This window comes from Phoca vitulina, unplaced genomic scaffold (genome assembly GCF_004348235.1).
Source record: "Phoca vitulina isolate PV1807 unplaced genomic scaffold, GSC_HSeal_1.0 scaffold1, whole genome shotgun sequence".
NCBI lineage: Eukaryota > Metazoa > Chordata > Mammalia > Carnivora > Phocidae > Phoca > Phoca vitulina.
In genome coordinates, this window is record NW_022589704.1 from 9,293,675 (window position 1) to 9,320,483 (window position 26,809).

General features: G+C 41.1%; 1 protein-coding gene across 7 annotated transcripts in view; it reads right to left on the minus strand.

Annotated features, from left to right (window-relative positions):
* The window catches only part of LOC116629937 (nuclear body protein SP140-like protein), a 62,869-nt gene that overhangs the window by 1,749 nt on the left and 34,311 nt on the right, over positions 1-26,809 (minus strand). For 5 of the 7 annotated variants that reach the window (XM_032400305.1, XM_032400281.1, XM_032400272.1 and 2 more), the window contains 11 exons: positions 16,541-16,606; positions 15,001-15,081; positions 11,434-11,508; positions 10,117-10,221; positions 8,144-8,286; positions 6,914-6,961; positions 4,172-4,213; positions 1,849-1,964; positions 1,051-1,156; positions 669-746; positions 328-471 (listed from right to left, as the gene is read on the minus strand). In XM_032400305.1, the coding sequence (XP_032256196.1) occupies positions 328-471; positions 669-746; positions 1,051-1,156; positions 1,849-1,964; positions 4,172-4,213; positions 6,914-6,961; positions 8,144-8,286; positions 10,117-10,221; positions 11,434-11,508; positions 15,001-15,081; positions 16,541-16,606 (1,004 nt within the window). The remainder of the gene's footprint in view (positions 1-327; positions 472-668; positions 747-1,050; positions 1,157-1,848; positions 1,965-4,171; positions 4,214-6,913; positions 6,962-8,143; positions 8,287-10,116; positions 10,222-11,433; positions 11,509-15,000; positions 15,082-16,540; positions 16,607-26,809) is intronic. The other 2 variants (XM_032400314.1, XM_032400296.1) reach the window with 2 other exon arrangements.

Genomic DNA, 26,809 nt, shown 5'->3' on the forward strand with positions numbered 1-26,809 from the left:
GGGCAACATAACTTTAAGATGCAATTTTTCCTTGGGTTTGGAGCAGGCGGGACTCCACTGTTCTCTGTGGGCACCTGTCGCCTTGGAGCAGGGGAATGAGCTTTCAGGGGCCTGGGGTTCTGTTTGCAGAAACAGCTTCTGACTCACTTTTACCCTGCCATGGTGAGCTTATGTTTTGAATTGAAAAAGTCACTCCCTTCCAGAATGCTTCCTTGTGCGGGCTTGTCGTAGGGTGAGGGAAATGTAAAATTCTCCAGGCACCAGGATATGAGGGCAGAGTGACTCAAAGGAAAAAAAATGAAATGAAAGCAGGGAGAGCCCCCTTACCTTGTAAGACACCCTGTGGTTCTGAAAGATGAGGCGCATATCCCGCACAAACCCCTCCACTTGGCGATAACCCTGTTTATTCAGCTTCTTCTTGATTTTGTCCAACCACATGGGTTCCCTTAGGTTTTGAGAAACCTCTCTAATCTGGTGAGAAAAAATGTCAATGGGACAGTTACTGGCATAGTTCAATGTTCCCAAATCCAGCAGAGATACAAGGTACCGATAATGGTGGCTCATGCTCTCCATCCCATGGGATTCAGCTCACAAATCCCTCCGGTGCATGTGTAAAGGGCAGGGAACATCACAGTGGCCTGTAATCATGGTTGGTTGTTGTTACTTACATAATAATAATATGGAATCTTCGAAAAAAAGGAGCTCTCTGAATGGCAATAGACCTTCAAGAGGAGGAACTCACATTTCTGCAAAAGAAGAAGGCTGTGAATAAAAAGCAGTTTGGAGACATTAAGCCCATATACAAGCCCAGGCAGAGGCATGACTCACACCAGTGTTCTGGAAGTTTCCCCAAACATTTTTGGCTCTTGGAAACAGACATGCAATAACTGAGTTATTTTTTCCACAATCCAGTTCTGGTATGATTTCAGGGTGATTGAGACATGGCTTGGATGAACAGACTCCCTCAGGGCACCCTTTCCTTCACCTTGTCTGTTGGACTTCTCACATGTCTGGGGTAAGGAGAAGGCTTGGGGTTGGCACCCAACTCACCAACTGCTCCTCAGGCTGCATCTGCCTCTCCAGGACCTCAGATTCCCCGTGACACTGCTGCCTTCCAAAAGACTCTATCCTGCAGAAGGTGCAACTCCACGGGCTCCTGAGAGGTCGAGCATAAGTGAGCAAGGGCCAGGCCCCTGGAAACAGCCCCTGTTCCTACGGCTGCCACCATCCTCCTTTCAGGCATGGCCGATGGACACAGCTGGGAGATGAAGGGGACACCTCCCAGAGTCTCCAAGACCCCACGTGGGGCCTGAGCCCCCGACCCTCCTCCCATGGAGGGTGGCAACAGGGGGCTCAATGCGTGCAGGGCGGTGTCAGGGTGAGTGGTGGGCTCTCCTCTCCCCAGCTGAGCTGCTGGGAGCACAAGGCGCCCTGCTGTCACACCCAAGTGTCAAAACTGGGCCTTAACCCCTGGGGCCCCAGGCCTCTATCAGCCCGTTGAGCCCGTGGTAAAATGCATGAACCAGGTCATATTTCCTGCCTTTTCTGAAAAAGCGCAGAACACAAACAGCTGGTGTTCCCACCTCTGTGAACAGGGGCCCAGGCTGGAAAACTTCTTGAAATGACGGTAGCAGTATGAAGGCAAGGGACCCAGTCACCAGCCTCAGCATCCCAGCCTCAGCAAAGAACAGTATTCCATCGTGCTGCCAGTGTCTTTAAACAGCTCTGTGGATCATACTGTGGGACCCCTATGTCCAACCCTGCTCTTTCTCTACCTGGACACATAGATTCCTCCTATTGCAGGGGGAAGTCTTCCTAATTGGGGTGAGAGGACTTCATCTCACAAACCTCTCAGTTTCCACAGGTGGGATGTGACAGTCCTCATGAAAAGATCTCGAACAAGTATCACAGCAGAACAGCTGTCCTCCATCCCGGCACGTCTCACACACGTCGGAGTTTCCCAGCTAGAAGGCAAAACAATGTCCGCATCCCTGGTGAGACCCCAGCAGGCCACCGCTACAGGAATCTAGAATTCGCTGCCTCTGTGTGAACCTGCCTGGACACATCCATGCTTCTCCCCGAGGTAAGAAGGAGCAGCATGGAATGGAGACTTCAGGGGAAATTACCATCTACAATGTTGCTCAGGAGGAGGGGCCTGTGTGTCATACCAGAAAAGTCGTCCCTATAAAACCAGAGATTCTAACACAGAAAGACTAGCAGCAAAACAAGAAGGTGATTTTATAGGAATCTGAATAATATTATTACCTTGCAGATAAAACAAGATCCTGAAAGAAAGTGTTAAATGCATTTGCCTATACCACAAGGGAGACATAGACTCACGGAAAGGCGGAATTTTGAGAATTTAATAAGATGGGATAAACCCCTTAATGTGGAAAGTGATAAAAGATGAAAAGACACTCATAAACAATTATTTTGAGTCTTGTTTTGGGCTTTTAGGTGAAAATACTTGTGTTGGGTGAATTGGGTTCTGGCTATTTCTTTTGTTTTTAAGAATGACTGTGTATGAGGAGGTGCTAGCCCCAACGAACGTCTAGCCAAATACTCCCATTCAGTGTTCCAGGGGATCCTCAAGGACACCTCCAACTGGGGCTGAAACTGCTCTGGCATGGAGACATGGGGCCACTTTTCTTCTCATCCGTGCCGAGACTCATAGATTACTATCATCAATCTCCAGGAAGTGATGACCCCTCTCCCCAGAAGGACAAGGAAATAACAAATACAACCAATGTTTAAGAATCTCCCATACGTATACTTTTTAACAGATACATATGTTTGTTTCTTAGTCCAGTTGCACACTAAAATCATCCAGGCAGAGTATGCAAAATACTAATGTCCTGGTCCCAACACCAGAGATACTGAATCAACTGGTCTGGGTGGGCACAGCCACTGATATTTTTTTAATTCATAAAATGGGTAATTTTGTGTATTAGAATCATTTGGGACTTTTAAACAATCCTAATGTCCGAAACATAGCTTAGACTGATTAAATCAGAATTTCCTAGAGTGGAATCCAGGCAATGTTATTTTTCAAAGGTCCTCAGGTGACTCAGTGTTGAGTCGACCCAAGTTGAGATTTAGCCTGGTTATTAGGCATGGGGATATTATAAGTCAATGTTGTATTGGCCCATAATATCTACCCCGGAAAGATTATGAAGAGGGGTGAGGGTCTACGTCCATCCCAAACAAGCCACACAACACTGGACTCGAGGGCTGTTTAGATGATTGAAGACTCCCTCAGTTGGTCAAGGGTCAAAATCAGTGTGGATAAGATCTAAATCTTGTTGGGGGATTGCTTTGAAGGTAAAGTGTACACAAAACTATCTGACTACCCTTTCTCTGTTGGATGTCCTGTGTCAGTATTACTGCTTGATATCATCTGTGAGTGCTGCCCCCTGGAGTTGTGCAAAAGTGACTCTGCTTCAGATGTCTATTTTGATGCAAAGAAAGGAATTAAAGTATGATTTAGCACAGAGAGTGCGGTCACCCATAATTTTGACAGACCTTAGAGCTGGCAGCCTTGCGGGACCACCCTGTGATTGGCTACGTGGTGATGGTTTCAGCCCTCACCAGCTTAGCACCCTGATGGCTCCCTCGAGACTGGATACATGGCCTCCAAAAAGGGCCCATTTGCCCTACATGCACTTCTCTGCAGGACTCACAATAGGGTCTACCCCCTGGACTCCTCACCAGCTTGGCTGAGCCTGTTCCTTCTGGTGGAACTTAGCTCTGTCTGCACTTTGGAGTGGATGTTTGGGATTTTCCTTTCCTCCCCTATTGTCTTCTTTAAAATGTTATTCTCTCAAATTTGCTCCTTAACCCTAATCCGCAGGTCAGCTCTGGCTATTACCACTTCAGGCCCTGGCTCTAGAGATCCCGGTGGTCTAGAATTCTGACTCCCATACTCACTTTCAAGGGGAAATGAGGAAACAAGAAGGTTCCCCTGAACAAATAGGAAAAGATGTTTTCAGACAGAGACACCAGCTCCGGAACCACCTCCCTGGTGTGGGTGATGCATCTGCTGTTCTCTATTCATCGCATACAGTGACACATTCCAACTGAGTGTGAGCAGATTTCAGGAAAACACAGCAATGACACAGTGCACAGAGGGACAAGGCCTGGATAATTCTGGGGTTAGAGGTGTAGTACTTACATAAGGGTCAATTAAGGTATTGTCGTGAGACTTTGGTATTCTCTGTTGAAAAGAGAGAAAGATTGAATGACAATATTGAATACAAGGATTGCATCCATCCCTTATTTAAGAGCTATCTGTGGAGGAATTCAAGCCACAGTCTACCCATTATTTCATATCTGTTTTATGGACCTATATATCTACTTGGAGAATAAGAAGTACCAAAATACCACTGTTTGGCCCAATGAAAGTTCAATTTCCTGGATTTCTGACCCAAGGTAGGCCTTTATGAAGCCATGCAGGGAGTCGGGCCTTGGTTTCCACAGATGGAGTTGGAGAAACTACACTGGTTCTCCTACTTTGGCCCTCAGGCATTTTTCTCTACATTAGAAAGTATCATCCCACCAGGAGGAGTTGCAATGACAGAATCAGGCAGAGAATTCATCATCAACAGCCCCCAGTGACCACAGGACCCAGAGTCCTGGAATCATGGAAACATCCCAGAGAGAACTGCACTAACTTCTGCAGTCCTCTTAGAGCACAGCCTCAAAGATAAAATGTGCCCAAGGTCCCCAGTGCTGCAGCTTTTCTTCCAAAAGGTTACCTTCCTCTCTCCTCCCAAAAAGATGTCAGCGGGGGTGACTTTTCAGAGGTAATTGATTATCACTCACTAAACTTACAATGCTTTTGCATATTCAGTAGAATGACCTGGCCTCCTTCCCTCTGTAATGCAGCTTTTATCTCCAGCCCAGGGCAAAGTAGTCACAGACAAGTGTGATCACGAGACAATGACCTGAGAAGTGGCCACGTCATTGCCCATCTCTCCGGGTGACCTAAAATCCCCCACCCCTTCCCAGGTTGGAATTTGAGGTTGAAACAATCTTTGAGGTCAGAAACATTGTTTCAATCAACTTTGATGGCCATTGGACATTTAGTATGGGCTTGATAATTATATGTTGAATGAGTAAATAAATGAATATTGCTTAGCTTAGGAAAAGAGATTACTTGCTATTTCTTAAGAAATATTAGCATACAATATACTGGAGGAATATATATTATTTTACAACACAGCAGCTGTCACCAAAAGATATTAGTGGCCCTTGTCAGGAGCCAATAAGCTATCATGTGGTATCAAGAGTGATCCTGAAGTTTCCAAAAGCCAAGGGGCTCCATCAGCAAAAGAGGTTCTGAGAGGCACAGAGGACCCATAGGGGTAATAATGGACTGCAAGATCTGCCAATTTGAGGAGCTCATGGGGAGACACAAATATAGAGGCAGCTGAGATTTGTTGCTGAAAAGTGTTGTATCCATGGATAAAGGTAGATCCTGTTGATAAGAAGTTGCCAGCTCACAGGGGTAATCTAACTGAGTAACTATTTTATCTTATTTTTTTAAATTTATTTTTATTTTTTAAGTAAGCTGTATGACCAACGTGGGGTTTGAACTCATGATCCTGAGATCAAGAGTAACATGCTCTACTGACTGAGCCAGCCAGGTACCCCAAACTGAGTAACTCTTGACATCTGGGAAATGATACAGATGCTGGTCTTTAAAATACTAAATAGATCAAATAATAGTTTCCCTTTAGGAAATCCAGTGGATGAAATGTCCCAAGGACTGAAAGTTCAAATGATCCAGAGCATCAGATAATTACATTCCCAGTGGAAGATGAGGTCTCATTGACCAGCTAGGCATGGCCTATCTTAGAAGTCTGTGAATGTCTTGGATGGCCATTCTTACTTGAAGTATGTAAGAATGACACTTCTCTCCTCCCCCTCTTTCTCAAGTTCTTATTCATACTCAATCTTGGAAAATCCATCACCTTGTCTTAAATCTACACTGCACTTAACCTGTTTGTTTGTTGTCTACATAGACTTCTTCCATAGAGGAAGACATCATTTTCTCAGATAGAAAAGAGGTCTGTACAGCCCGTCTGATGTAGCCAAAAGGGTAGCATCAAAGTAAACAATTTTCCAGATCTGCCTCTCCCATATGATACATCAATCTCCCAAGAACTTCCTTCCCAACAGCACCATCCTCAAGAAGGGCAAATAATTTCCCCTGAAAAAAAAAAAAAAATGTCTGTGTGCACATTTAAATGGAAGGTGAAAGGGGATGAAATGGATCAGAAAAGAAAATATGCCTTTTTTTCCCTAGATTTCATTAAAGTTAGACAATAGTAAGGATGATTTTAAAAATCTGGATTTGAGTTGGAGATGACCCTATATCACCTTATTTTTTTCTAAGATTTATTTATTCATTTAAGAGACAGAGAGCGCGCGAACAGGGAGAGAGAGACAAGCAGACTACCTGCTGAGTGGGGAGCCCAACGCGGGGCTCGATCCCAGGACCCTGAGATCATGACGTGAACCAAAATCAAGACTCAGATGCTTAACTGACTGAGACACCCAGGTGCCCCGACCCTATCTTATTATGAAAATTTTTTTGTATTGCATAATCATGTTTGCTTTTACAACTTTGACACCCTTACAACATCTGCATCTACACTTAAAGCATATATATAAGGTCTGTTTTGATGGCTCCTTATCATCTCCACCTCAAATGATTTACCATTCAAAGAAGATCTTGCCTTTTATACAGCATATTGTTCAAAGTAGCAACTCTGAAGTCACATGCCCAAAAAAAAGGGAGGGGAGGGTTGGAGGAAGTTTAATTATAATTACCCAATTGAGAACTATAAATTATTGTACATATGACATCAGTTATGTGATGAGAACTTATAAAAAGTGACATAATAATCACCTTTCTTTTCCTGAAATATTTTCTTGGAGGATTATGTAGAAGTCCTTTCTGAAAGATAAAAAGATCCAAGTTTGTGGCTAGCCTATGTTTCTATTTTGTAAGTCTGGCATTTCCATCCTCCTCCCATATATTTCTACCTGGGTGTCCCACTGTCAGATCAAAGCCAGGGTGGCTAAATGAGAAAACATCTCTCTCTCCTCACCCGTACTTCTAGAATTCAATCAGTGGTAGAATTTCAAGCATTGGAAAATCATCTTTAGAACTTTTTTCTTTTCTCTTGTCTTTTTTCCTAAATTTTAAGAGGTTTTCCTTCATAATCTCTTTGACACCTCCCACTTCCTTTCCTTGTTCACACCTCCCACTTCCTTTCCATTTCCACCAATAACCACTCATGCTGAGTCCATACACCATACACCATCAACACACACTTATCCCGTGTGTACTGAGTATCAGACATTCTGGACAATCTTGGGCACACAAAGATGGACAAACCCTAGAGGTATTTAGAAAGAAAAAGAGAATGCATGGAAGGATAAGTATAAAACAGTATAAAAAGGGTCTTAGTAGTGGACTCATGGAGCTCAGGGAAGGGAGGACCAGGCCAGGTCATTCAGGGAATATTCAGAGAAGGGAGACATTTGACATGAGCATTGCAAGTTGAGTATAGGTATCTTTGGGCTGAAAGACACTAAAATCATTTCAAGCCCCCACGGTTGTCTAAAATATTGTTTTAAATGTGTCACTGCACACCTCAGAAGACTTCACTGATTTTTCATTGTCTATGAGTTTAAACTCCTTAGGCTGATATTAAATCCCTCCACAAACAACCCCAATTGATGGATCACCTCTTATCACACACAACCAGTCTACCCCAACCCACAGAGCTACTTTAGTTGTGGTTCTGGTTTTTATGCAGTTCTTTCTCTGGGGTATCCTCTTTCCATTTGTTTGACTGTAGACTGTCTTCTTTCAGTGCATGAAGTTGTCTGCATGCACCTGTGTCACAATGACCTTTCCCTCCTCCAAGCTCCGGCCTTCATCCAGACAGAGCCCCTTTTACAACATTAATGTGCAACATCTTAGGAAGGTTATGAATGTGGGGCATCTCTTCCTGGGTCAGCAGGTAAACTCAGGGGCATCAGGTTTTTCACTATAACTCAACAAAAATTTGGTGAGCAAATAATGACTGTACAATAAGGAAAGTCACATCTGCTCCAGTCCTTGGAATACCTCTATCAGCCATCGTAGGGGCCTCCCACCACAGCGCACACTCAGCTTCCAGTTCTTTGATCTTGCGTGGCCTCCTTTGACTTCAAATTCCCTGGGGGTGAACCATTTTCCATCCTCACTCTGTATACACCTCATCAAGGCTCCTGTAAGACCAGGGTAAGTTCAGCCTGAGCCCTCTTTGTCTTCAGAACTCAGATGACGGGCTCCACCACAATGCATCTGGAGCCACCCAACTTGGGCTCAAGATTTATAGCAGGAGAGTCTAGCCTCCATTTTCAGCCTTTGGAATCCCCAAATCTAACATGTAAGTCCCCTCAAAGGAGAATTTCCTGCCTTGGAGCAACATTTCTTTAAAACTTTGTGAAACAAAAGAGTGATAATTACCATCAGAATCAACCTTTTAAAAGTATTTCAAAATCATCTACAAAGGAAAATCAAGTGAACCTGAAGAGTGAGAGGATCTCAATTTGCTGGGGACAGAGAACAGGCCAGAGTCTCCAAAGGCTCTTGGGGCAATGTGAAGGTAGAACCTCAGGTTGAGACTGAGCTTAGAATGTTATCACCCAACATCCGTAGCCTTTATTACATTTTTTATCCAGTGTAAGGGCATTATTAAGCAGAGCTTTTCCCATCCCTGAAATCATAGATAGCTGACATTAAAAATAATTGTGAAATGTTACCCAGTGGAAAATTAAGCTATGCATAAAAGATAATCATATGCTAAACAGCATTTCTCAGTCATTGGAGAAATGCAAATCAAAAATATAATGAGATACCACTTCATATCCACTAGGATGGTCATAATTAAAAAATCAGACAACAACAAGTATTGACAAGGACATAGAAAAATTGGGGCCCTCAGATATTGCTGGTGGGAATATGAAATAGTGCAGCCACTGTGGAAAACATTTTGGTGCTTTCTCAGTAAGTTAAATATAGATTTACCATATGAACCAGCAGTTCCACTCCTGGGTATATAACCAAAAGAACTGAAAACATTTGTTCACACAAAAACTCATACGTGAATATTCAAAATAGCATTATTCATAATAGCCAAAGAGTAGAAACAGCCCAAACTGATGGATGAATGATATATATGGTGTATTCACACCATGAAATATATTATTTGGCAAAAAAAAAAAAAAATGCAGCACCAATACATGCTATTACACGGATGAACCTTGAAAACATCATGCTAAGTGAAAGAGCCCAGTCATAAAAAGACATATTACATAATTTCATTTATAGGAAATACCTAGAATAGGCCAATTTATGAAGCAGAAAATAGATTAGTAGTTCCTTAGGGCTGGGCGCTGGGATGAACTGGGAATGCGTACTGACTGCAAATAGGCATGGCATTTGCTTTAGTGGTGGATAGACACAAATGTTCTAAGATTAGATTGTGGTGATGGCTGAACAATCCTGGGAAAACGCAAACAAAATTCAAAATTGAATTGTACACTGAGGGTTGAACTTTATGGTACGTGATTATATCTCAGTTAAGCTGTTGAAGTATTTTCCATCGCTTATGTAAATTAATTCCTCACAGCTCTTCTGTGAGGCAGGTTTTTAATTACTATCCCCATTTTGGATGAGAAACTTTAAGCTCAGAAAGGTCCCACTGTCTAATCAGATGAATCAGTCCCTCTTGGCAGAGCTGTGGCTGGGGTTCAGGCTCTCCAATTCTAAATTCTGCGGTCTTCTCACCACATCCAGCACCCTGCCCTGGTGGTAATCATCCAGAAGGGAGGCAGGATCTGAAGGTGGAGGCTGAGGGCCTCTTCCCTTTTATTTCTGATTCCCTTCTCTTTGTTTCCTTGGGCATTGTGGGAGTGATCACCTAATCGGTATAATTTCTGAGAGTGTAAAAATATCATTTTAGGGAGCCCTTCCTCCCTCCCTCAATTCTTTGAATGTTGTGTAATTCACATGGGTAATTCCATACTGCAAATCAGGTAGACTATGGAACCCACCTCGTTTCAGTCTCTTCTTATATAACATCCCCTTCTCCTTACCACAGGTCACAGGAAGTATTTGAGAGTGAAAATTCACACTATCATCTCTGTGCTTTCTTGGCCCTGAAAGAGAAGATTTCCTCATTCCGCCTCATTTTGCAAATGCACATGCACCTCTCCAACGTTCTGGATTTTGTTCTTATAAAATATAGAGGTGCTTAGGGAAGTCCATTCTACAAATCTCCAGCGTCAAAGGCTTTCTTCCATGTGACATTTTTGATACATAACTACAGAATGGCTACCTCTATCTTACCCTTCAAATCCCACAGAAACCAGAATGCTTTTACAAAGAAATCAGGCTTCAATAAAACTGCCTTACTGCCAATCTAGTCAGCCTCGCTGGTTCTTATATGACAATGAAACACACAACAGCTGCCATGTTTTGAAGGGAGGTCTCCAACCACACTATTTCACTGCAGTTAGGTAGCTGGTGACTGTACTTATGTCTCCCTAATTGAGATCTAACTGACTGACCAGAGAGAGGGGAATGAATGACAGGGTAGACTAATGGAGATGATGTCTGCCTTCTATTCTTGTTCTTGGCTTTGCTTCATTTCTCCCTCACATCAGCTTTCTCCATATCTAAAAGAGGAGCTCACAGGACTCTAGAATAATCTTCACACTGCATGAGGAGAGGCGGCTGGAGACTGGACTCCACAGAAATAGGGATGAAAGGTCTTCAAATGAACTAACTCAAGGAGGATGTGTAGCTGATACTGCCCTTCCAGCTGACGTTTAGACCCATGATAGGAGGAGGGAGTGTCCATGGTCCAATGTTGAGCTGGGTAGACTATCAGAGCTATGATGGGCTGAAAATGATTGGCTTAATTTGCTCTCTTGCTTTGTGATCAAGCGACAGGTCCAAGCCCACACAATCGAAAGTAGAGAAAGACAAAGACTACTGACCACCACTCCAGGCTACCTGTGGTGTGCAACCTGTGACTCAATGTAGCAAAAGGAGGATCAACTAAATAATGTGGGTTATATGGCAACAGACAATTTCCAGCTCAAAATTTATCAGTTCAATGAAAACAGCATCACTACAGTGGTCCTTGGACCCACAAGGTCTGGTTACCAAGTTACTTGTTTGTGGGATTATCTTGTTTCTCTCTCTGATGTATTTTGAAAATGACCCAAATTGTATACATCTCTCAACCGTTAGTTAGGCTATCAAGCAATTAGGGAAATGGGTTTATTACTAAAATCACAGAAAACAGGAAAGCACAGGAAATTAGCTGTTTAGTTATTGAAAGTTATTCCCCTTTTCTTCTTTACCTCTTGACCGGAATCTTCTCCGTGGGGCTCTATCACTATGAATTAAGTTAGTAAGAGATCTGCCTCTCTTTTTCCCTGAGAAAATAGAAAAATATAATCACAATCACAGACATGCAGTTGCATTGCATATATTAGTGCTTTCCAAAATTTCCATTTAAATATAACTTCCCAAAAGCCTGTCTAATGGATGAAGAAAAATATATAATCCCTAGTCTTAAGATACCAAGAATTAGATATCTTATCTTAGGTTTATCTTATATTTTATTTTTCATATCCTACATTAGTAAAATAAACAAACAAATGAAATCAGCATTCCACATATATCTCAAGTAGCCATGTGTTAAGTGCTTAATAGATGCCTATTGTACATCTACTAATTTACTTAATCTTTCCAACAAACATAGGAGATCAAGATGATGATTACTGCCATTACAGAAACTAAAATATTCAGAGAAAATTGAGACAAAAACCACAAAGTTAAGTGAAGGCATTTCAGGTTTTTTCTTGTGGAGAAACAGAAATAAATGGATGTTCTGTGAGGGGAAACCCTAGGGCGGGTTTCACAGGGGAGACACATTCCACACACCTTGAATGAAGTCATTTATACATTTGTGCTGAAAGTGATAATAAACGTGACCAAGGGCTTTGTCTACCTGGATTTGGACAAAGACATTAGAATCTAAGAAACTAACCAGAAGAAGGCTAACCAAGAAGATTGGGTAGAATTGAGTCTTCCAAAATCTTAATTTCAAATAGTTATTAAGGATTGACTTGGTAGATGTTGTAGCAGAGAATGTTCTTCCTTTTGCAAGTTTTGGCTATGGATATGCATCTCAGTGTTTGCTGTCATTCAAATATGATTTAGTTTCTAAGGCAGGAAGACAAATTCATTTTCTTCTTTTTGTGTTCAATGCCCCACTATCTGGTGGTACTGAGTGGGGCTATGTAGACCCCGTACGGAAATGTTTTCCAGACTACCCAGTCCTAAGTGCTGTAAACTGTAAGCAGATTTATGAGCATATTAGACCAGCAAAGCAAAAAGAATCTTTCTTTCAATTAAACCCAAAATGGACCGATTGCTTGGTAAATAGTCCCACTTTCTGGACTTTATCTTACACAATTACTGAGAGAGTTTTCATCTCTTCAAGACCAAAATGGCCCCATGGACAAATACTGATAATTAGACTTTATCACAACATCAAACAAATTACAGACTTGTAAGTCATCACTCTGTTATAATTTAACCAAGATAAAAGCAGCTCAAATGAGGGGGTCTACAAAGATTGATAAATTTCTATAAGAAAGTAAAAGACTTGGGTATTACCAGCAATGGGCTAAGGAGAACTACTAAAAAGGTGGAAATATGGTTCTCAAAAAGGCAGATTAATCTTTTTGCCCCTTCTTGTTTTCTCCCTCCAGAAAGTGGGGTCACCAGGCAATAGAAGGTCATCCACCCAGGTACGGTCCTCTAAGGGGCCCTCCTCACCTCTTCTCCACCCAAGATGCCAAAGTGGTTATGGACTCTCTCTGGTGCTCTCTCTAATTCCTCTTCTGAAGGTCTATGTTCACAGCCCCGTGAGAAGAGATCCAGATATCTTACTCTTGCCTTACTGTATCCCAGTCAGGCTTGGCACTAAATTTCTAATCACAGCCTTGAACAATCCAATAAATAGAGAGTTCTTTTTTGGTCTCTATCTGTCCCTCTCTCTGGTTATATCCTTCCTGGGACTGGTGGCTATGTCAAACCTGTTAGGCCTAATACTTTCAGGGAGAAAAAGGAAATACATTGGGGCGCCTGGGTGGCTCAGTTGGTTAAGCGACTGCCTTCGGCTCAGGTCATGATCCTGGAGTCCCTGGATCGAGTCCCGCATCGGGCTCCCTGCTCGGCAGGGAGTCTGCTTCTCCCTCTGACCCTCCCCCTCTCATGTGCTTTCTCTCTCATTCTCTCTCTGTCAAATAAATAAATTAATTAATTAAAAAAAAAAAAAAGGAAATACATTGAAGTCCATTATGGCCTGTGGCATTTTTGGTATAAGGAGACCTGGAGCTTAAAACCAGCTAATTCATAATACAGCACTATTGTATTTTACTTTGAAAACAGAGTGACTAAGCAAGACAGGATCTAACTAATTTTTGTGTCCCCAGGTTGTAATACCCATTTAGTAACACTGAATCCCCCACCATGAACTCTAACATGGCAGTCAGAATATAATTCAGGTTTATTTTTAAAAAACTGTCGGGCTTGGTATTAATCTCTAACAGTAAGTGTGACAGAATTTTAAATTCTTTCCTGTTTTCCCAAAATTTTAGTAAAAGTCTCAATAGTTGGGAACAATTTACTAAACGCCAAGGAAGGTAACCAACTGTCCCAGGCCACCCAGGACTAAGGGGCATCCCAGATGCAGGAGTTTCAGTGGCAAAACTGGGAATGTCCTGTCAAGCGATCCACAGCATAAGGCAACAGTGCCAAACCACCTGTGTGACCCTACGAAGCATCGGTGGAACAAGTTTTGCCAGCTCTAGCTCTTCACTCACATCCATGCAGTAGAAGAAGGGCTACATTTCTCTGCAAAGAAGTCAAGCAGTGGTGCCAGACCATACTGTGGAGTTGATGAAAGAATCTCATGGAGGAAAGAGCTAGCGATTGTGTACCCTGCATTCCCAATGTTGTCTCAGAACTACATCTGTCAAGGGACACACTTCCATATTCTTATCTCTCCTCTCTCATCCATGCCCCCCCCAAATCCTGGAGGGGTCCAAACCGGCAGCTCTTGAGTGTGGGTGGAACCAAGAGAGAATGTGAGAAGAATCTGACCATGCCACATCCCCACTGAGGGTGGCCCAGACAGAGGTTTGCTTAGGTTGAAGGAGGGGAGGTGCTTTGAAATGGAGAAAATATTGAAGTTTTCATACTAATCCAGAAAGGACTCTCACTACTGGAGAGAGACTTATACTCTTGTGACAAGGGAAGAGGAAAACCATCAGGCTTGCCCAAGATAGGAAAAACTCATCCAGAAGGTAGATTTGAAAGGGCAGTGAAAAAATGAACTTGTTTTCTACTTGTAATTTACCAAGTCTGGCCATTTTAATAAACCAATGATGCAAGGTAAAGAAATTTCTACAAAAAAGCAGATGAAACCCAGGAAAAGGATTTTAGGTCCTGGGCAGATAAAAACTATGATATAAATGCAAACAATTTATAACCCTGACTCCAAATGGGTTTGCTTTCTAGATTTCACAGTTCTCAAATTGACTGGTAACTTTGGCTAGTAAAAAACTGAGGAAGGGCGCCTGGGTGGCTCAGTTGGTTAAGCGACTGCCTTCGGCTCAGGTCATGATCCTGGAGTCCCAGGATCGAGTCCCGCATCGGGCTCCCTCCTCAGCGGGGAGTCTGCTTCTCCCTTTGACCCTCCCCCCTCTCATGTGCTCTCTCTCTCTCTCAAATAAATAAATAAAATCTTAAAAAAAAAAAAAAAAAAACTGAGGAAGATCTATATTCCTCAAAACCTTAGCAAAATTTGTATTGACCCATGGGGCCAAGTAGAAGTGGCGCAAACTTTATCTTACCCCTGATCTTGGCACGTTTTTGCGGACGCATTTTCCCCTTTCTCCCACTGGAGACCGACTGACCAGCGATATTGCTTCTGTCTGGGGATAAGCAGGGGAAGATACAGAGTTGGACAAAACAGCAGTTCAGATGAGAGACCAAAAGCAAGTGAGTGAACACCAGATTCAATTCTGAAGCCCCTTTCCCTATTCACTCAGCCAAGAAAGCACGTTAATGGTAAGGGATCTCAAACAGGTGTCTAGAGCATGCTCTACTTTTAGAAGGGAAGATTTTAAATTACGTACAAGATTTCATTGTACTTTGGAAAGCACAAAGTGGTTTAGAGTTTATCTACATACACAGAGACCTAAATGAAAATGATATAGTGATTAAATCCAAATATTTGGTATTTTGAAAATAAGCATTCTTAAAATGGATGCTACCACTTTTTTTTCTCTCCAAACAAAATTGTACACATTCACCAACAGGGCAGCCATGTAAATTCACAAGAACATAAGATATATAGATTGGTGAAAATTAATAATTTTAATTGGACTCTAAAATCTTATTATATGGATCTGTTTCAAAATTGGCAATCACATGGAAAATTAGGTCTAGCTCTCATTGTCTAGAAGGAAGGAGTTTTTTAAACCACTACTGAGGAACGCCTGGGTGGCTCAGTTGGTTAAGTATCCGACTCTTGATCTCAGCTTAAGTCTTAATCTCAGGGTCATGAGTTCAAGCCCATGCTGGGGCTGGAGGCTACTTAAAAAAAAAAAGAAGTAAACCATTACTGAAATAAACAAGATTTCAGAGGTCCAACTAGAAGTAATACATATATATTACTGGAAATTTAGAAAATAAAAATTATATGAAATATCACCATTCTAGAGAGAGCCATAATTAACTTGTTCAAAAATATTCCCCTAGGCTCTTGTCTCTGTATATTTTACTATTTAAACAATACCTTTTCATTGCAAAATTTGAACATGTTTAATATAATTTTTCATGTACAAACATACTCTTAAAAAACACAAATAACAATATAAATATCACCTATATTCCAATGACCATATATAAACCGCTGCATATATTTTTATTGATGAACACCTATTGATTTTTCCATATATGTATATCTGTGTCTATATATAGATAGATAAATACATACAAATAAGAACTTATAAATATCTAAAAATACATTTGTACAAATATATGTTTTTCGTTTTTTACCATGTGTACATGTACACACCCACCTACACATACAGGCTGCTTTTTGCATTTGGCTTTCTCTGGAACATCTTACCAAATTAATACAAATTTCTTGACCCAGCAGAAAGCCATATATTGAGGATGGCGGTGTCTCCCCGGATCATTTAGCTCTGGGTGATTCCGTGTTGAGAACTAAGCCATTTTGCGCAAGCCACTGTGTTTTCAGGCCTCTTTGTTACAGCGTCTTAGTTTACGCCCTCGTGGCGCAGCCGCTAGGAAGGGGTCAGGTCCCTCAGGAGCCCTCAGGGCTTCAGGGGGACAGTAAGCAGATCCTTACACTCAAGTGCTTACCTTTTTGATGTATGTTTCCCTGATATCTCCTTTTAATTCTTGTCCAGGCATGGCCTTTCTTTTTTCCTTCAAACAAAAGAGAATAAACTTAATCATTCAGAGCTATAAACATAATTCTCAAAGCCATATATATTAGTGATTTCAAATACTTTTTCAGGCCACAAGAACAGGACAAAATTCTTAAATACCACTGCACACAGTGTGTGGCTGATTGCAGAGTTATGCTTTACTCCACACGGACTTGGGAGACTACAGGAAACGACTTTGCTTTGAAAATAAAAAAACAAAAAAACAAAAAACCACTAAAATTGGAAAATGAACAGGAGTTTTATTTTGGTGTCTTAACCTGAATGACCATTGTTGGGGGCATATGTCAATATGTTTCCTCTTCAAGTGTCTTCCAGTCCGTTCAAATGTGCCATGAGGAGGCACACTCCTCATCGCGGGATAGCATCATGGATAATATGCCATGCTGGAGGTCAGGAGGTGCTCTCAGCTTTGATGCGGAGACTTAAAACAATCTCTGTACTTGTAGTTGTGACACAAATCCTCCCACTTCTGTGCCATCTAGTGCCCAGAGTTCCTGGACTGTCCAGGACTGTCCCCCCACCCTAACTGAAACCACAGCAGGTTATATGTTGTGCATGATTTGAACACATAGGAGTGTGAGAAGACCACTGGCACTGGGTAAATAGAGATCTTATCTTGTCACTGTTGTGAAATAAAAATAGCCAGCTACTAGATTTTTACTGCCAAGAGTGAAGACCCAAACCATGGAGGGAGGCCTTATGACTCCCACTTGAGATTCCCATCCCATTCGGAGGTGGGTCAACTCAGACACCAGGACTTACAAGGCAGGAAGGGCCTACAAATAAAAAGCCTTGCTCATCAGACTAAAATGGTTATGTTCAAGAATTCTGGGATTTTGCCCCATTGACACCTCGGCTTTCCATGACCCTTCCCAGCCCTATGTAGGGGCTATGGCTATGTGCCCGGCTCGTGACTCCTCCCAGAAACAGACCTGTTTGTCTCTCAGTGGGGAGAGCCACATCACAAGGGACTTTGTCCCTGACTGCTCCCAGGACACTGATCAGGCCTTGAGCCCCTCTGGGGGCTATGGGTGGTGCCTCAACACCATCCACACTTCAGCTAACAGACCAGCTGACTCTGGCCACACCACTGTGGCCCTAGAAACTCATATGTGTCAGGAGCATGACTGAACCACTAATAGTCTGACAATGGTGTGCCCTTTATCAAAAAAACTACGTCCAATGCAATGCACTGATTGTCTGACTCTATGTCCCTCATCTCCTCCTGTCCACCCACCTCGGGAAGGCTCCTTCGTCACTGAAGGCAGCTGTCCCCAGAAAGGGATCAGCTCCTTCTTGCATCATGATCAGGATAAAAGTGGTGGGGGATTAATTGTGTTAGACAGACAAGTTCTGGAAATTCAGGACTCTGTTCTGCTGCTCTTGGAGATGATGCCTCATTGCTTCCCCTACCAGTCTGGAGGGCAGAGCCTTCAGAGAGCCTAGGGGATTCAGATTTATTTCTGATCTGATTATATTTTATGAAAATGCCTTTGCCCCACTTATATCTGACCCTCTGGATAAAATGTCTGAGTGGGAATAGGAGATCATTTGGAAAGGAGATGAAGTTACAGCCACTGAAACAGTACACACAGATTTTGCGCCAGTAAAGGAAGAGCAAAAATCCAGACATCTGAGGAGGGAACCCATAAAGCCTTGTTGGTACGGTGAAGGGAAAGCATTAATAATATCTGCCTTGCAGAACTGCCCTGAATCCTACCTCCAGAGAGAAACCACCCGGTACATATCTCTTACCACAGACATGGTGAGTCTACCATTCTGCATCAGACACGAAAAAACAGGGATAGGCCCCAGTGTCTGCACATCCCATGCAAGATTCCTCTAGACATCATCCCTACCCCGACTCTCAGTCCCTGGTAGGGGGGAGGGGCAGGGGAGGCAAATGCCACTTGGTCGGTGTCATGGACAAAGAGGGCAGATTGGGATGGACTGTCCTCAGGAAGTGCCCCCCCAAATCAAGGACTAGATGCAATGAATGAAACTGGGAGCTCTAAGGGGCCCACGTTGGAGGCACCGTCCATCTTCCCCTGCTTGATGTACGTTCCATTAGGGGACCTCAGCAATTGTAAATGCTTCCCTTTCAGGGCCACCATGTGTGCCCTTGGAATTGCACTTCTTGTGTAAAAGCCAGGCATCCACTCACCTCCTTATGCAAACATGGTAAATTATAGCTTAGGCTGGTCATTAGAGACCTAAATCATTTATATTTTATGAAATTTTTTAAATACTGCATGTAACAAATCGAATGGATTTGGTCCTAGTCCACACTGGTCAAATTAATCAAAATGGATGATGGAGTGGTGTCTTCATGGAGAAATTTGCCAGAATCTGCTGCGCGAGGTGAATTTGTTGGGAGGCAATTTTCCTTGGCATTTCCACATGCCTCAAATTATCTTTGCAAGGTTGTTTGAATAACAAGCACCCTTGGAAGCCAGAGATAATGTAACCCTCTAGGTCAGAGAGCGATTTGTTTACTGACCTATATAAAATAGAAAACATCTCCCTCCTCTCCCCAGAGGAGATTTGCTTAAGTTCCAGCTAATAAGATAACGTCTCCCTCAGGGGTAAGGTTTGAGCGGGTTTGCCAGCAACAACCTTCTAAGATGGAGGTTTCTGAAGTGTGGTACTCCTCAGCTTGAGCACAGCCTGTGTGTGCACACGGATTTTTGGGGAAAAGAACGAATGCACCTATCCCATATCCCAGACATTTCATTCCTAGGTATTTATACAAGGGATCTGAAGGCATGAGGCCACAGAAAGATTTCTACAAGAACGTTCACTGCAGCTTTTTCATATTAGCAAAAAACAGGAAACACTTGCAGTGTGTGCCAATAGGAGAATATATACGCAAAATTTGGTATATTCATATAATGTGTGATACTTTGCAATTGAAAACAAACAAAATGCTGATATATTCAACAATGTGAATAAATCTGAAAAATATTATGCTGAGTTCAAGAAACCCTACACCAAATGAGAACATGCTCAAAAACCTCACTTATTTAAATTTTTAAAACAAGCCAAACTAACTTGCCAAGAAAACACAGAAAAGTGGTTCTGTCTTATGAGTGACAGGTAAGGATATACCAAAGGGCATAAAGGTTCTTTGCAGGGGGATGGTCATGTTCTGTTTCTTGATAAGGATTTGGATTATATAGGGGAATGCATTTATCAGACGTCATCAGATGATACACTTAGTATTTGTGCATTTTATTATAAAGGTTATCTCAAAAGAAAAAGAAAAGAACTGAAAACAAATAATGAATTCTAGTTAATGATATGCAGGTTGAAGTATGTGGGGGGAAGTGTACTGATGTCTGCAACTTTGAGATGTTTCATACTTGAAGATGGGTTAGTGAAGTGGATGAACAGACAAATGGATATATGATTGGAAACACAATAAAGTAAGAATGGTATAATGTTAATTATGAATCTACATGAAAGTACCTTGGTGTTTACATAAAATTCTCCCAAGTTTTCCGTACCTAAACTTTCCATGATTCAATCATGGCAAAAAGAGCTTTGGAAAGAAAAGAAAGATTATTTACCAAGAAATGACACAATAAAAGAAGAATTTTCATCCACCACACAATAATTTGAGAAGACAGTACAGTAATCACATTACTGTACTGAGGAGGAATAAATGTCAACTTAGAATTTCTAATCTTGCAAAAAAATTCTATCAAGGCTAATTTGCAAACATAACACTTGGAGAGTCTGCCACTTAGAGACCACTCACTAAAAGAACCAAAAGGATTAAATTGGCTGGGTTGCCTGGGTGGCTCAGTTGATTGGGCGACGACCTTCGGCTCAGGTCGTGGTCCTGGAGTCCTGGGATCGCGTCCCACATCAGGCTCCCTGCTTGGCGGGGAGTTGCTTCTCCCTCTGACCCTCTCCCCTCTCATGCTCTCTCTCACTCTCTCTCTCAAATAAATAAATAAAATCTTAAAAAAAAAAAAAGAAGAATTAAATCAGCTGAACCAAAAAAAGAGCTCTTTCCCATCTTGCAAGGTGGCAGGTAATAAAGTGGAGATGCTGGAAACAAAGGAGAAGAAACCGGAAGCCAAGAAGGCTAATGCTAGTGGCAAGGTTAAGAAGGCTAACTGAACATAATAAAAAAATTAAAAAAAAAAAAAGAAGGGGAACCTCAAGGCTAAAACACCAAAGGTATTTAAAGTAAAACAACAGAATAAGGAAGAATTGGCAAATACACAATCACGTGGGAGAACCGAACACATCTCTGTGCAAACCCAGAAGAGTTTAATTTAGAAGATATAGATAACAAAGTTGTGCTTGATAAAGATGTGTATGGGGAGAAGCTAGAGCCCAACGTACACTATTTTGAAGTGGCATAGAACATTTACAAATATTGACCATACATTAGTGTGCAAAGGAACTTTCACCAAATTTTAAAGAACTGATGAGGTCAGTTGTTCAGACTGTGTTCCAGATATGCATCTTCCATTCCTATTTAACTAATAGAATACCTGCACTACTGAAGACGTCAATGTGTCTGTATAAAACACCCTAGTTCATAACCTCCCTTTCAAGCTCTCATGGCTACCAGCTTAAGATCTGATCAGTAAGGTAAGAGCAGGATATTGTTGTGGGAGGAGGGGAACTCTAGGAAAGCTTCTCACAAAAGAGACCTCTGGAGGAAGGTGTTTTTTGCTCTTCACCCTTTTTCCCTCTGTTGGCCTAACACATTAACACGCAGCTGGAGCTCAGGAAGCACTTTGGACAACGGCATGATCTTTTTTTTTATTTTTAAAGATTTATTTATTTATTTATTTATTTGAGAGAGAGAGAGAGAGAGAGTTGGGGGAGGGGCAGAGGGAGAGGGACAAGCAGACTCCCCGCTAAGCAGGGAGCCCGATATGGGGTTAGTGTTCGATCCCAGTACTCTGAGATCATGACCTGAGCCGCAGGCAGACGCTTAACTGACTGAGCCACCCAGGTACCCCTGGACAATGACATGATCTTGACAGTGACTGAATTGAAAGACAGAAGAAGCTCCAAAGTGAAGGGCTTAAAGTAGTCAAAACAAATTTGAAAAAGAAAAACAAAATGAGAGGTCTTAAGCTACCAGATCTCAGCACTTATTATAAAGCTATTGTAATTGAGATGGTATAGTATTGGCATAAAGATAAGACATACAGTTAAGTAGAAAAGAAAGTCCAAAAATACACCTAAGCACATATGGGCAACTGATTTAAAACAAGGATGTCAAGGTAATTAACTCATTAATTCAATGCAAAAATGGTCTGGAACCACTGGATATCTGAATGCCAAAAAAAAAAAAAAAAGAAAGAGAGAAAGGAAGAAAGAAAGAAAGAAAAAAAGAATCCTTACCTCATACCATATGCAAAAATTAACTCAAACTGGATCACAGATCTAAATGTAAGAGCTAAAAACCATCAAAGTTCTTGAAGAAAATATGGTATCTTGAGCAAAGATTTCTTAAATAGAACTAAAAAGTCACAGATTATAAAAAATACTGTTAGACTTCAAAATAAATTTTGCTCTTTGACGCTGCTAAGAAAATGAACAGAGAAGCTACAGATTGTATGGTATATAACAAACAAAGGACTTGTATCCAGAATATATTAATAACTTTACAACTAGAAAATAAACAACCCAGATAAATATGGGTAAAAGATTTGAATAGACACTTCACTAAATGAGATCTATGTGTGGCAACCAAATACATAAAAAGATGTTCAGCCCATTACTCATTAAGAAAATGCAAATTAAAACTATGAATTACCATTACACACCTACGAGGATAGCTACAATTAAGATTAGCAATACCAAGTGTTGGTAAATATATGGAGTAATGGGAACTTTCATACATTGCTGATGGGAATATAAAAAGGTACAACAACATAAAAAATACTTTAGCAGATCCTTAAAATGTTGAACATGTACTTATGTTCATATGACCCAGTAGTATCACTCCTATGTATTTACCTAAGAAAAATTAAATCATATGTCCACCTAAAGATTTGTATGCACATGTTCCTAGAAGCTTTATTTGCAATAGCCAAAAACTGGAAACAACTCAACATCTATCAACAGGCGAGTAGATCTGTGGAGTATTCATATAATGAAATACTTCTCAGAAGTAAAGATGGAGTAACTAATGATACACAGACCAGCATGGATGTGTCTCAAAAGCTTCATGCTAAATGGAAGAGCCACATATTGAAAAACTGTATACTGTCTGTATACTGTATGAATTCATTTATATGAAATTCCTGAAAAGATAAAACTATAGTGATAAAAACAGATCAGCTGTTGTCAAGAGCCAGAGGGTGGGAAAAGGGACACAGGTCCACTGGATGATGGAAATGTTACATGTGATGATCGTGGTGGCATGACATGGCAGAACACATTTGTTAAAACTTATCTAACCATCCCTTAACAGTGATGACTGCTATCGTATGAAATTATATCTCAATAAAGCTGATAAGAAAAGTAAAAATGTGCAAGATCTATAGAAAGAAAACTAAAACTTTGAAGAACATAGAACATGATCTGAATAAATGTGTGATTCATTCTCCTTCAATTCTACTCAAATTAATCTGCAAGTTCAATGTATTTTCAATCAGGGTCCCAACAGAATTGGGGAGGGATTGGGGGGAAATCTTGACTGATTTTAAAACTCATCCACACTGAGCAAGCCAGGATTACTGAACTTTTGACATCTCTTTTATGATGCTCCTCCCTGCACTTTTTACTTTTTCCTTGCAAAAGAAAATATAATGAGTAGGAATAGCAAAATATACTTGAGAGCTTTGTAATTAAACCAATTTGCTATGCGGGGCGCCTGGGTGGCTCAGTTGGTTAAGCGACTGCCTTCAGCTCAGGTCATGATCCTGGAGTCCCTGGATCGAGTCCCGCATCGGGCTCCCTGCTCGGCAGGGAGTCTGCTTCTCCGTCTGACCCTCCCCCTTCTCATGTGCTCTCTCTCATTCTCTCTCTCTCAAATAAATAAATAAAATCTTTAAAAAAAAAAAAACAACCAATTTGCTATGCATTAGAAATAAACAGACGAATGTTTCAGAGTAGAGTGCACCCACAGATCCACAAATACAAGGAAAGGCACATAAAAAGGGCATTTTAAGTCATGAAGAAAAAAGCATTGGGGTTATTTCTTGAAATTATTGTCTCACATCAAACACAAAAAGGTGAATTATTATAGATTTAAACATTAAAAAGCATTAAGTACTTCAGGTATTCTGGAAGCAGATATAAATATTTTTAAAATTTTGAGGTGGGAAATATCTTTGTAAATTTTAAGTATAACCTAGAAAACATAAAGAAAAAGCCTGACAGGGTTTACTACATAAAATTTTCCAACTTCCTTAGAACAAAAGATAATATAAACCAAAAAGAATAGCATCAAACAAAACTAAATAATAACATAGATCGACAAAATGTAATATATATATATATATAGTCCTATGCTTGTTCAGCATGGTTAAAAAAAAAAAAAAGAAAAGGCCAGCAGGATTGTATCACTAGCAAGGCACATGTACCAGGCATTTTTAGGAGAAAAAAAAATGACCAATAATAACTGAAAAATGCTCAACCACAACAAGAATGAAAGCAATACCAATTAAAACAGGAATGAAATAAAAATTTTTACAGGTAAAATGTTAAATGTTTGTAGCGTCTTGTGCATGAAATACTGACTTAAAGTAAAGAAAATCTGACAGTATGAATAGACTTATTTAGATTTATGATAAAATTCTAAATGTGTTAATATATGCATAATGATATAATGTATGGTGATTAACATAACATAATAATAAAAAAATAAAAAATACATGCATAGAAAAAATCTGTAAAGATATACATTAAAGTTTACAAAGATCATATATATATATATATTTTAAAGATTTTATTTATTTATTTGACAGAGAGAGCGAGAGAGCACAAGCAGGGAGCAGAGGGAGAGGGAGAAGCAGGCGCCCCGCCGTGCAGGGAGCCCGATGCGGGGTTCGATCCCAGGACCCTGAGATCATGACCTGAGCCGAAGGCAGATGCTTAACCATCTGAGCCACCCAGGCACCCCGATCATATGTTTTTTTAATATTTAAAGATTAATTTATTATTTGAGAGTACGAGCACACTTGCACATGCACGTTAGGGGAGGGGCAGAGGGAGAGGGAGCGAGAAACCCAAGCAGACCCTGAGCTAAGTGTGGAGCCTGACCCAGAGCTTGATCCCACAACCCCAAGATTACTACCCCAGCCAAAACCAAGAGTCCAATGCTCAACCGATTGCACCACCCAGGCGCCCCAACAAAGATCATATATGTAAAAATAAATAAATAAAATAAAGATGGGAGCATTTTGAAAAATATGTAAATTACTATTTTAAAAGATATAATCTAACCATATAAAGGTGAAATATTCCTTTTTTAATTTTTTTGGTCTTATGAAAAGTGTTAGTTCTCTATTGCTGCTGTAATAAATTGCCATAAACTTTGTGGCTTAAAACAATGCAAATTTATTATCTTATAGTTCTGAAGGTCAGAAATCTGAGACAAGTCTCATAGGGCTAAAATCAAGGTGTCTACAGGGCTTTGTTCCTTACTGGAGGCTATAGGGGATAATCCATTTCTTTACTTTCTCCAACTTCTGAATGCTGCCCACATTTCTTGGCTCACTGCCCCCTGTCTTCATCTTCAAACCAGCTGCACTGCATTGCTCTGATCATTATCCCATCATCACATATCCCTTTCTCCACAGCAGGAAAGGGTTTCTGATTTTAAGGACCCGTGTGACTTAATTGGGGCCACCCACATTATCCAGGACAATCTCTCCATCTCAAGATTCTTAGCTTAATCACACCCTCAAAGTCTCTTGCCATGTGAAGTAATGGGTTCCAGGTTCCAGAAATCAGGACATGGACGTCCCTGTTTCTGTTGATAGAAGATCCTTAGGGATCATAGCACTCTCTTGTATGTCATGGGGATCTCCTCCATTAGACAGACTCTTCCACAGATCTTTCCTATACAATCATGTATCTATTTTTTACTTTTGCTGACATGGCCGAGGGGATCTGTGAGTCACATACTTAATCCCTTCAAAGAACCTTTTCCTTGTGACTGAATACTCTGACCGTTCACTACTTCTGCTGCATTAGCAGAAAGTTGTAGGGCCATACTCTTGGTTATCACTATAGACCACACTTTTCCCGACAGTGAAGCTCCAAATTTTAGCACCTTTTGCAGCTTGGAAAGGCTGAGAATTTTTCAAATCATCAAGTCCAGATTCCTTTTGCTAAGCAGTTCTTCCTTCAATTTACCTCTTTCCCCTTACATTTTACTATGAGCAGCAAAATGAAACCAGTTGCACCTTTATCACTTTGCTTAGAAACCTCCTTAGCTGTTTATCCAGAAAGTTCGGCCTTCCACATTATCGGCAGGACAGAATTTTGCTAAGCTTTCTGACACTATATACTAAGGATCTCCTTTTCTCTAGGTTCCAAAAACACGTTCCTTGTTTCCTTCAGAGCCTTCACCAGTGACACCTTGAACTTCCATATTTCTACCAAGTCTTCATGATGATTTGCATGTCCTCTAAGACAAAATAGGCTTTCTCTACCATGTTCTGCACGTCCAAGCTTTCTCTAGCAGAGTCTTCAGCCCCATATTTCTAACAAACTGCTCAAGGCAATCTAGACATTTTCTATCATTCCACTTAAAATACTACCCTCTGCCCACTGTCCAATTCCAAAGCCATTTCCACATTTTTAGGAATGTGTTACAGCTGCACCACCCCTCCAATAACCAAAGTCTGGATTACTCTTCTATTGCTGCCATAACAAATGACTACAAATTTAGTGGCTTAAAACAACATAAATTTATTATCTCACAGTTATGTTGATTAGAAGTCTGACAAGGGTCAGTAGGCCTTCATTCCCTCCTGGAGGTTGTACAGTAGAATACGTTTCCTTGACTTTCCCAGCTTCCAGAGGTCATCCATATTCCTGGTTCCTTTCCTCCATCTTCCTCCTCCTCCAGTCAGCAATATGGTATCTCTCTGTGACTATCGTCCATGGCCACCCCCCTCTCTCCACAGACAAGAACAGCTATTCCATTATATTGAGTGTACCCAGATAATCCAGAACAATATCCTCTTCCAAG